Here is a 12679-nt window from a genome sequence, read left to right as displayed (position 1 = left end):
TGGAAGCCATTCCACAGGGGATTGCAGCTGGGCTCCAACAGAAAGCCCAGGCCCGCCAGTGGCTGTGCCCCGGACTGCTTCCCCTCTGACACAGGAGGGGATCGACCATCTATCTCCTATTGAGGCACAGCGCAGCCCATCGCCGGCCTCTGAGGAGGGGGAAATCAGGGATGCAGACCTCTCTGAGGAGGCAACCCTGGATAAGCCAGTCTGCACAGGCCTATTCTCCCCCCCCCCCCGCATGTTGTTCAAACCACTGCTGAGTAAGTCCAGGCAGCTTCTGACCTGGGGACTGAGACAGAGGCCTCCGCTGCCACACCACAACCAGCTACAGCCAGCGCTCTGTTCAACGAACACAAGTTAGAAGCCGATGTCATTCCGGCTCCCCAACTCTTTGTGGACACAGTGCAGAGGGAGTGGTCGTCGCCATCTGGGCCCGCTCCCTCCGCTAACGATAGAAGATTCTACAATGTCGCCGAACAGCTGGACAAGTCACTTCTATGGCCCACTGTTGACTCCCCTATTGCAGCCCTGCACACCACCACAACCATGCCGGGCTCAAAAGAGGACATTCTCAAGCCGAGGATCGACAGGCTGACCAGGTCCTTCAGCGGGGTCACCAAGCAGTCATCGGGCAGTGCGTGCTGCTTCTTTTCAAGATCTAGCCTTTTTTGGCTCCAGCAATTACAAGAACGTATTCCTGCAGGGGACTCTAGGGCCCACCAGGACTTAAAACAAAATCGTTGCAGCGGTGCAATATTGGAAACTACCCTGAGTGCCACCAGGCTCTCCTCCAAGGCCATGGCATCTGCGGTGGCTTCCCGCAGACCTTTATGGCTACACCAGTGGCAAACTGACATGAAACATAAATGGAAGCTGGCCTCAGAGCCTTACAAAGAGGGGGAGACACTTTTTGGAGATGAGCTTATTCCACTGCTTGTCGAGGGCAAAGACAAGCGTAAGGTTCTTCCCTCAAACCCAAAAAAGGGGTTTTCTCACCTCGCCCCTTACCCTAGAAGGCAGCCCTTTCGGGCTCAGGAGTATGGGGGGGTCGTTTAGGTATTCAGATTACTCCCCCTCAGGTTTCTGACTCCAGACTAATTACGGCCAGTGCTCAAGGTAGCAGCCGTACCGACAACAGAGGAATAATCAGCCTCGATGGCCCTTTCGGGGGAAAGTAACCGCAACTATCACAAGCCCTAATCTGACTCAGGGCGGGCCTCCCATTGGCGGCAGGTTGCAATTTTTTGCTGACTGGTGGGAAGCCATAACATCTGATTCCTGGGTCAGGAACATGGTCAGGTTTGGTCTGGCTGTGGAAATCATCTCCAACCCCCCCCCCCACCAAGTTCTTTGTTAGGTGTCTGGTTTCTGGTAACCCCCAGAGACGCCTCCTGATGGGATTGGCCATCCAGCATCTTTTAGATATTAAAGTGATTCAGGAGGTTCCGGCAGCGCAGGTCGGACAAGGGTTTTACTCAATCTTGTTTGTCATTCCCAAGGCCTCAGGGGGCTGGAGGGCCATTTTGAATTTTAAAAGGTTAAACCGTTATGTTCATTATAGACGTTTTAAGATGCAATCACTAAATACAATTCTGGAGGGTGTTCGAGATGGGGATATGTTTACCGCTATTGTCCTCACGGAGGCTTACCTGCACGTTCCTATTTTGCAGGAGCACCGACAGTTTCTCCTTTTTTGTTATGATTCTCGCCACTATCAATACACGGCTTTGCCTTTTGGCCTTTCTTCTCGCCCTGTGTGTTTACTAAGGTTTTGGCAGCCCTGGCTGCATACGTACACACCATTCCCATCAGGGTCCAATTTTACCTGGATGACATCTTGGTCCAGACGAGCTCCCGGGAGGTGGCCACAGCTGATCTTACCATGGCGTTACGTGTGTTTCGGGCCCATGGGTTCTCCATCAATGAGGGAAAAAGTCATTTCACACCTACCACCAGAATTCTCCACCTAGGGGCCTAGATAGATTCGGTGGCCGGCCAGGTCTTCCTCTCGAAGGATCGCATACGTAGCCTGCGGGCACTCGTGACTGAAGTGAGGGGGCACTGTAGGGTGACCCTTGCCACTTTAACTAAACTGCTGGGTAAAATGGTTTCGGCCATCCATATTGTCCCCTGGGCTCGTCTCCACACGAAGGAATTACTACTCCCCTTTCAGTAGAGGAGGATCAGTACCTCACTGGTTAAGGTGTCTCTGTCCAAGGAACTGGTCACCTCCCTCCGTTGGTGGAAATCTGGGGCCATAGAGAGGGGATACCATTTCAGAGTCCTCTACAGAGTCACTATCACCATGGACGCCAGCCTTTATGGCTGGGGTGCGCACATGGGAGTTCAAATGGCACAGGGTCAGTGGTGCCAGGAGGAGGCGGAGATGAGCATAAACTGGTTAGAACTACGGCTATCAGATTGGCGTTATTGAGTTTCCAACACTCCATTGAGGGTCAGCACGTGCTCATCCTCATGGATAACATAACAGCCAAGGCCCATGTTAACAGACAAGGGGGCACTAGATCTCGGGATCTCATGCTAGAAGCCAACATCTTGGGCTCCTGGACAGATGGGAATTTGCTATCCATCAGGGCGGAACACATATTGGTGGAGGCTAATGTACAAGCAGATTGGCTCAGCAGGTCCAGAATTGACCAGGCCGAATGGCAATTTCATCCTTCTCTTTTTCAGGAGATTGCACAGCGGTTTGGGGACCCGATTCTAGACCTGTTTGCCTCTCAGCACAACACCCAACTCCCCAGGTTCTTTTTGAGGTTCCGTGCACCTTGATCGGAGGGTGTGGATGCCCTCTGCTGCTCCTGGCCCAGGGATCTCCTGTATGCCTTCCCCCGGTGCCTCTACTACCCAGGGTGATCCGCAAAGTTGTCAGTGTAGGAGCGGAGCTCATCCTTCTGGCACTCTATTGGCCACAGTGGCTGTGGTTCGCCGACCTTCGGGCACAATTGGCGGAGAGACCCTGGAGGACATTTGGGGGTCATTTTTGTGTGAATAATTTTTAGTAATATATGGATTTTTTTAAAATTAAATTTTAACCAAAAAATACATTGTCCTTGCAGCAATTTAATACAGTTTCAATTTGAATGTACCTTCATTTTTTTTTCTTCAAGAGAAGTTGATCGTGCTAGCCACTTTAAAAATTGCTTAAATTGTTTAATTGATAACAGTAATTCAAAAGAATGCATTATTAATTCTTAAGGGATAGTGTTAATTTTCATAATTCAAGCCACAATAACCAAATCACGTTGCATCAAGAAATATACTTTGTTTGGGGAAAGTTTGCTGTATATAGGCAACAGAAATGCTAGCAAAATTCTATATTAACTCCAAATGATTTTTTTTTGTGTATGGAAATGCTATGTAAAGTATTCAAAAGAGCTACTTTGTACTGTAAAGTACATTTGTGCAAATGAAGATATCTGTTTGGAGCATTAAAGTAGCTGTGTCTTTGGACATTGGAAGCAGTTTTTGAAATAGGTGTGGAAACTTTGAAAAGAACACACTGCTAAAACTATGATAACAAATATTGCATTTATTGCTAAGGCACTTTGTGAAGAATCTGTTTCCAATAATTTGTGAAGCGCTAATATCCAAATCAGTATTTTTCAATCTTGGCAACTTTAAGATGTATGATTTTTAACTCCCAGAATTCTACAGCCCGTATGTTAGTCCACAAATCTTATAGTTGCTAAGGTTGAGAAACACTGATCAAGAGGTAGCTTGCATCAATAAACATCAAGAAATAAACCAAAAATTCCATTAGAACATTTTCATGACAACAGAGGTTTATTAACAGCAAATGGTTTGCCAAAAATTTAAGTGTGAAGCAAGACATCCAATATTCCATGGAGATGATTTCTCTCAGTGCTAAAGCAAAGCTCCTATTGTACACACAAACCTATCATGGGGATGAGAATAGAGAGAGATGTAAAATTAGGAAATTATCTCTATAATCTTATATAATCTTATATGTATGCTGGTCTTGTTGTATTTGGGTCTTTTCCCATTTAAGATTGAGATTGTCTTGGCAACGTTTAGAGAGAGATGTAAAATTAGGAAATTATCTCTATAATCTGTGTGTGTGTGTGTGTGTGTGTGTGTGTGTGTGTATTCATAGTTTTTCACGGGTGTAGGTATGCTGGTCTTCTTGTATTCAGGTCTTTTCCCGTATTAAGATTGAGATTGTCTTGGCAATGTTTCAGCAAGGTCTCACTCGCCATCTTCAGGCTGGGTTTTGGTCTTAAAGTGTGGTCGGAGCTGCCGTCTTTCTATAAATCTTGGTGGCGGGTGTGTGGAGTGCTGGCTTTGTTTCAGTAAATGGAATGATTGGTGGTGTGGTTGTATCATAATTGGTAGATTCGTGCTGATTGGTGCTGGCTGTGTGTCCATTGTTGTTTCATGTTGTAACGGCCTGGGTGGTGGGTGGGGCTCGTTTGTTGACCACCCAGGCCGTTACAACATGAAACAACAATGGACATATATATGTATTGCTTTTACATCAAGTATTTTATATTACACTTTTGTCATGCGCAAATCCAAGTAGTTCCTATGAGAGGAAGCTGCAAAGCCATCAGAGTGTCTTTCCTTTGAAAGATCCACTAAAATGGCAAACTCAAGAAACCAGGCGGTAAAGGATAACCAAAGTTCCCGTCAACTGAGAAAGACTGTCCGCTATCTCCTCAGAGCTGCACCATTTCAATGTTTTATTGAGGCTTTGACTGTATTTACTAATTAATTTGTTTTATGAGCTTTATATATTTCTCACCTCCCAGCCACCCTAGTTAGTTCACAAGTAAAAAGTATTTTTTTTTAATAAAAACAAAAAATGTGCACACAACCATCCACACAATCTAAATGGGCTTCAATTAGCCTGGCCAAAAGCTTTGGCAAAGAAACAAATCTTCAGTGTTTTTCAAAACACCTGCAGGATAGGGACCATCCAGATCTCAAGGGAACCTTATTCCAGAGGGCAGGCCCTACTTGAGGAATGATACATGAGAGTGAGTGAATAGGAACTAATTATTGAAACTTTAAGAAACTAATGTTTCATTTTGTGCCCATGAACTCATATCTAGTGTCACATAAGATCCCAAATTTTTCGATATTGGTCCTTGAATGCGGGAGAGCCGCTTCCCTTACATCTCTAAGTGGAAAGTAAGGACACTTAGGTTGCAGCCTAGACATTTTCTGTTAAGAGTTCATTCCATTCTAATTTTGCTTAAAAGATAGATAGATAGATAGAATATTTATTTCTTAGCCGCATCCTCTCCCGAAGGACTCGGGGCGGCGTACAATAAAACAAATAAAATACAAAATACAAATACGAATCTAGACAGGACATACATATAACAAAGACGTATATAAGACGTATACAAGGAGGAGGTAGGCTGATAGATAAAAAACAATTAAAAAGTCACAATATTTAAAAACCCCAATAAATAAATTCAATTGAATTACACTAATAAAAACCCGTCAGGAGCGATATAGTTAGATCATGGTTGAGCCAGGCCAGCTACTTGGAATAGGTATTGTATTAATCATCTCTCTAATTTTAGAATACCAGCTAAGTGGCTGCTCCCATCCTGCTTTATAGACCTTAACTGTTAAATAATAGCTTTAAAGAATGCATTTAAAGTATTTACATTTCTTCCTGTGCAGCAGTATGGTGGACTACAAGCTAATCTTCATTAATGCTGTCTTCCTCCATCCCAAAGACCTCCAGCTCTATTCTTAACCTGAAGTAAGTTAAATACTTGAAGTTAAACAATGTAAACATGATCAAAATAGAAGTAAATATAAAGGAAACAAAGAGGCAGAAAACTAGTGACCATATTTCCATTTTTAACAAAGTTTTCATAATTATAAATAAAACTTGCAGGAGTAGGAATTCTGGTAGATGGCAGAGGTGGTTATCTTTGTTTTAGAATGTTTCAATAATATATTGTTTCTGGTGATCAAAACTAGATGCAGTATTCCAGGTGTGGTTTTACTAAGGCTTTATAAAGCGGTACTAATACTTCACGTTATCTTGATACTATGCCTCTGTTTATACAACCAAGGATGGTATTAACTTTTTTGGCTAATAACTGCTAATAACAATAACTTTGAGAGGGACCTTGAAATCCTAGTGGACGATAACTGAAATATGAGCCAGTAATGTGCATCAGCAGCCAAAAAAGCTAATTGTATAAACAGAGGTATAGAATCAAAATCACGTGAAATATTAGTTCTGCTTTATAAAGCCTTAGTAAAGCCACACCTGGAATACTACATCCAGTTTTGGTCACCACACTACAAAACAAATTGAAATTTTGGGGAAAGTGCAAAAAAGAGCAACTAAGATGATTAAAGGCCTGGAGACTAAAACATGAAGAATGGTTGCAGGATTTGGGTTTGGCAAGTCTAGAGAAAAGAAGGACTAGGGGTTATATAGTATTCCAGTATTTGAGAGGTTGCCATAAAGAGGAAGGGGTCAACTTATTTACCAAAGCACTTGTAGGCAGGACAAGGAACAATGGATGGATGGAAACTGATCAAGGAGAGAAGTAACATGGAACTAAAGAAAAACTTCCTAACAATGATAACAACCAATGGAAGAGCTTGCCTTCAGAAGTTGTAGGTGCTTCATCACCGGAGGTTTTTAAGAAGAGACTGGACAGTCATTTGTCTGAAAGGGTATAGGGGCCTCCTGCTTCAGCAGGGGGTTGAACTAGAAGAACTCCAAAATTGATTGAAATTAAATATTGACTTTTGCTTGTACCCTAATAGATTTTAAATGTTTAATGATACATAAAATTCACACTTTGTATCTGCTTCATATAGATAATGCACCATTGTCCAAGGATAATTACTCTCTTGCCTAGAAATTCTCATCTTTCAGAAATGAATCTGCAGAAGATTAAATTTTTTTTTCTTATCCAAATACATTTCCACTTTTCTGCTCACTTGTGGCACTTCTCTTGCAAATCAGAATTGTACTTTGAGGCTGCTTCAAGATAACCTTTTGCTTTTTTGTTTTCCTCTTGAAATAACTCCCTGGAAATGAAAAAGGTATGAATAAGAGTTCTTATATGTCAAATCTATCAAGCTATTAGTTGCTTTTGTGGTGAGAAATCATTTGGCACATGCATTTTTATTTCAACAGTCCAAAATTACAAAAAAAGTATAATGAGGCACACCAGAGTTTTTAATAGTCTCGTGTAATTTTGCTTAAGGCATGTATAATTAATTTTACTTATTTATTCATTTAATTTACATCTCATATTTCTGAACTGCCCATCTCCCTCAAAGAAGGGAAATTAATTACTCTTGGAAAGTTTTTACTTATTTGCACAAATAGCACTTTTACTTGCTATTGTAGTTCATTTTAAATGTTAAAAGGTAATTTCTTGGATATTCTTGGGAAGGAGCAAACTTTCTTATCTGAGTTCTAAATGTTATTATTATTTTTTATTTTATTATTTATCCCAAAAGGGAACGGAAGTATACTCACAAAGTAGATGTAGCTGACTGGCTTTTCAGAAACTTCCTCTGTTCACTAAATGCAACCTGACTCAGCAAATTCAGTTCATCTTGAACATGAGCCAGCTTCTCTTGGATTAGTTTTTCTAATAGAATATTACAACATATAGATCCTTTATGGCACATCACATTTAAGAATTCTTACCTGCCTTGAAAACTGAAGGGACTTTCAAAGTACATTAGATATTAATTGGAATGATTCTAGATTGGGTAATCTAAATTATTTAAATGCCCCAAAGAGTGCATTCTCTTTCTCACCTTCAAGTAGTAACTGCTCCTTACTCTTTTTCATGTCAGCCATTGGTTTTTCCTTGGTCTGAAAAGTGGAAAATGATATGATGAAAAGAAACAGACAATTAAAAAAAAAATATGCTGTAGATATGAGGAAGGAAATCAATAAAAATAATCTCCCAACTTTAAACAAAGTCTCCCAAATTTAAACAAAGTAAATAATGTAAATGTCTATATGTGGTCAGCAAAAACAAAAACTAATAGATGTTGTAGAATCAGGAAGAAGCCAGCCTTTCTGCTAGTGCTACCCGTATTTACCCAATTAAAATTAGAGAGATGAGAGAGAGAGAGATAAGAGAATAAAGAGTTAATTATATATTTATTAAATAAATAAATATTTAATGTAATGTATATTTAAATGCATAAATTGCCTCCAGTTTTACTCATCAAGCAAATATTAATATGAGGGAGGAGTATGAAAGGTAGAATGTTAATCAGAAAAATATCACATCAAAAGACAATACATATAAAAATAATTTTTTACATTAATTATATGCATTTTAATATTAATAATCCCATCTGTTTACATGTTAGCTGGATTGAGAGACTGGCAATCTTTTTGGGACCAATCTATACTTTTATAAATATTTTGTCTACTAATGAGCAACGAAGGGATAACAACAATATTATATTGCTAGAAAAAAAGATTGCATTTGGAACTTTTTCTCTTGAGATTTTAAAAAACATGTTATTGATGATTAAGCCTTTTGTCAATTTATGTACTATTCTTTTCCCACTAAACAGGAGGAATGTTGCTAATTCAGCTACTGTTGAATTCAAGCAAAGCAGTCTTAGTGAGACATGAGGACCACAAATACATTAAAACCCATGTATTAGCTTGGGTTGCCCATTCCACTCAATAAGACAATTCCAGTATGTACCAAATAATGAAAAACCTATCAAGAGTGATTGAACTAGCCACACTGTATAAATAAAGTAAATGCATGTATTACCATTCAGCAACACCCACATGCCCTCATCTGTCCAGCAGTGATCATACATTCACACAGGAGCCATGGTGGCATATAATCTGGCATCTATGGGGTAATGTAAGTCTACAAATAGTCCTTAACATACAACCACAATTGAGTCCAAAATTTATGTTGCTCATTTGTTAAATGGGTTTTGCCCCATTTTATGACCTTTCTTGCCACAGTTGTTAAGTGAATTAATGCAGTAGTTAAATTAGTAACACGTGGTTAAGTACATGCCAGTTGCCAAGCATCCGAATTTTGATCATATGACCATGGGGATGCTGCAATGGTTGTAAGTTTGAAAAACGGTAATTAAGTCACTCTTTTCAATGCCATCATAACTTTGAATGGTCACTAAATGTTTGTAAGTAGAACTACCTGTACTCCTAAATTGTATAGACCATCATGTCCTTGCCATTTTGGGTAAATAAGAGCTAGATAAAAGTTTTCTTGGTGCATAACAGGTAGTCTTGCTACCGATGCCCTCGACATAACAATTATTGTGGGGAAAGTTCTCTCTATATCACTGGTTTTTTATTGTTTTCAACATGACAGTTGCCTAAGCCCTTTTCTGCCTGGCATTTCATTTTAATCTCATTTGCATAGCTGTGCTCCTAGGAGTTAAAATAGGAAGGTAAACTGAGAAAAGCACAGATGTGGCTCATTAGAACACCCAAGAATCTAGGTCAGAAGTCAGTCTGTAAGCAAATAATATGTACCTCCCTGTTCCTAATGCACCCACAGAGCTTTGACAGTATTTCTCCAATGCAGTAGCTGTTTCTCCTGGAAGGATTTTCCCATGCCTGTTTACAGTAATATCCACTCTTTCTATTGCATTTTCAGACCTCCGCATGAAACTGTGAAATACCTCTTTGTGGACAGGGCCAACTCTTTTTTAGATTGTTTGATGTCAGTATTCCCAAAGGCAATTGGAATTCAAGATCTTTAACTCAGTTTTGCTGTCTACATTTATTACAATATTAATGAGTACTGTAGAATATAATTTATGCTACGGGGAAGAAAAACAGGCTCTTACATAAAGTTCCCAGAGATTCTTGTGCTTCTCCATCAATTCATCAAGTAACTGCTCAAATGCGAATCTGAAAGTAGAAAAAATAAAATAAATGCAAGGCAGGAACAAGATAGAATAAACTATTGCATTGCAAATAATTTCAACTCCTTGCTGTACTTCTAGGGAATGTCAACTGAAACAGAATCTAGCACATCAAGCCCTTGGATGAGCTTTCTTGCAGGGCTAGTCAAGGGGAGGCATTGTCTCAAATGCAGATCCTGGGCCTCAACTTTGGAAGCACTGAGCCACTTTACCTATGCATCAGAGGTGATATTCAGCAAGTTCTTGCCAATTCTGGAGAACCAGTAGCAGTAATTTTGAGTACTTCGGAGAACGGGTAAATACCACCTCTGACTGGCCCCACCCCCATCTATTCTCTGCCTCCCGAGTCCCAGAGGATCGGGAGGAAATGGGGTTTTTGCAGTATCCTTCCCCTGGAGTGGGGTGGGAATGGAGATTTTACAGTATCCTTCCCCTACCACACCCATCAAGCCATGCCATGCCCACCAAGCCACGCTCACAGAACCAGTAGTAAAAAAAATTGAATCCCATCACTGCTATATGTTAGAAAAAGTGAATCAGGTGCCAGACTCAAAGGGCATTGTTATGGAGTGGGTGCTTGGTGTGGCCATGCCTATTACCATAATTGTGCAGTAAGCTAAGAAGCTGCAAATAAAAGCATCAGTCCTGTTAGGACCTGCAGTGGTGCAGTGGTTAGAGTGCAGTACTGCAGGCTACTTCTGCTGACTGCCAGTTGACTGCAATTTGGCAGTTCAAATCTCACCAGGCTCAAGGTGGACTCGGGCTGGCCATATCATTGTCAAGGTGGGGGATCGTTATTTTCCTGATCCAGTCAACAAAGTGCTGATCCATGTTGAATCACCAACACTGAAAATGATTTGCGCAGTTCAACATGTGCAAGACCAGTTTGGTTTTAAAGAGGATGCACATGATACACTTGCCCACAGCATTCCTGCAAGAGTTTCTAAAAATATAGTCTACTTGTTCACATAACACCATTATTATACAGACATACTTGAAACACTGCTATAGATTCAACTTGTTCCACGTTCATTATTCAACATTGGCTATTCATATTCCAAAGGAGGAAAATAATGGAATAGTAACTCATTTGTTTTCTGCACCTTGTAAAGAAGTACAGGACTTCAGAATATTGTCATGGCATACAGCTTTCCATTGTTGCTAAGGCGTACAGACTATTCTGTCTGTCTAAACTATTTTATAGCTATTTAAGTCAGAAGACTTGCTTTTCTAGTAAGGAATTCCATATACTAAAGATGTTAAGTAAAATGGTATTTTTGTTAGCATTAAACTTATCTGCAAACAATTTTATTGAATGACATGAATGTTGTGATGAAATCAGAGATTTATTGAGTTGCATTACTGTATTATTTATTCTTTCAATTAATGCCCCTTTATTCTTTTCAGAAAACGATTTGCTAAAGGAATGAAAGTAGTCTGAAATGTGATCTGATAAATGTAAATGCAGTAACTTTTTCAATAATACACGAATTAACTGAAATCAGAAGATGCAAGCACACGTACAGTACATTTATAGCAAAATTGCAAGGAACCAACCTCTGATCCCTCTGCTTCAGTTTTTCCATCTGAATCTTGGCTGTGATTTCTTCAATTTGTTTCTTGCAGTCCAGGTTCAATTTCTGCTCCCTGATAAATGAGAAGAAGCCAAGATATAGAATGGGCTAATTCTTATTTTTGTTATGATAATCACTTTGCCCTTGGACCATGTATTCCAATATAAATCATTTTACTGAAAACATATGAATTAGGATATAGTAAAATGGAATGGAACAGAATAGAATAGAAAGTGGCTGCATCTGGCCCACAAGGTGCTTAGATGTGGTCCGCGAGGCCACTCTGGAAACAGAAAAGGACTGGCCTGTGATGCCTCTGCCAGCAAAAACAGAGCTCTGGAGGGCCGTGTGCAGCCCTCCCGAGCTGCGTTTTTACTGGCAGAGGATTGCAGGAGAGCTCGGGGGCCTGTTTTTGCTGGCAGAGCAGTCAGGCCACCACAGGTGCCCCTGACACAAGGGAGGTCAAGCTGGCCATGCCCACCCTAGCCATGCCCCACCCTGGCCCCCCTGAGGTCAAACCCAACCTTGATGTGGCCCTCAATGATATTGAGTTTGACACCCCTGGAACAGAATAATGGAATAGAACAAAATAGAATATTCTTTATTGGCCAAGTGTGATTGGACACACAAGAGATTTGTCTTGGTGCATAAGCTCTCAGTATACATACAAGCAACAAGTGATAATCATGATAAAATACAATCATAATAAATAATAATATATACTGACAGCATACACACACACACACACACACACACACACACACATATTTTCTTGGAGTAATTTTGTTGTGTTTCTTTCTGTAGTCTAGAACATTGTTCACTACTTTTCAATAAGTAAGTCCACAAAGCAGGTGGATTAGAAGCCTTAGCTCACCTCTGCATTTCAGCTTGTGTCTCCTTTGAATGCATCTGCATGACTTTTTTTATCTCTGCAAGAAAGGTAAATATTAACTATCATAAATTCATGTTATTCTCTTTCTGCACAATATTTCTGCCATGGTTTTATATACTGTATGTTCTTTAAAACCGAAGTAATACCACTACTTTCAATGAACAGAATATGTGCAATCACACAACGCCACAACTTTCATTAGATAAAGCAACAAGGGGTTGCAGGAAAGAGAATTTTTTATTTCTCCTCTGTATTAAGCACAGGTAATCGGAAAGTTACTTAAAGAAAA

The 12679-nt window shown here is 40.3% G+C and overlaps 1 protein-coding gene across 1 annotated transcript; it reads right to left on the bottom strand.

Annotated features, from left to right (window-relative positions):
• Window positions 1–3850: 3850 nt before the first annotated feature.
• Window positions 3851–12464, bottom strand: LOC309399898 (synaptonemal complex central element protein 1-like). The gene is made up of 8 exons (XM_081968091.1): window positions 12373–12464; window positions 11482–11571; window positions 9847–9910; window positions 7804–7861; window positions 7517–7631; window positions 6970–7059; window positions 5667–5759; window positions 3851–3922 (listed from the first exon to the last, which is right to left on the bottom strand). Exons 1-7 carry the CDS (start codon window positions 12411–12413, stop codon window positions 5702–5704), a joined length of 516 nt encoding a protein of 171 aa, XP_081824217.1. The 5' UTR covers window positions 12414–12464; the 3' UTR covers window positions 3851–3922; window positions 5667–5701.
• Between the last annotated feature and the right edge of the window lie 215 nt (window positions 12465–12679).

This window comes from Natrix helvetica, assembly GCF_964273705.1.
Source record: "Natrix helvetica genome assembly, chromosome: 1".
Taxonomy (NCBI): Eukaryota; Metazoa; Chordata; class Lepidosauria; order Squamata; family Natricidae; genus Natrix; species Natrix helvetica.
This window is presented reverse-complemented; position numbering and strand designations above follow the sequence as displayed.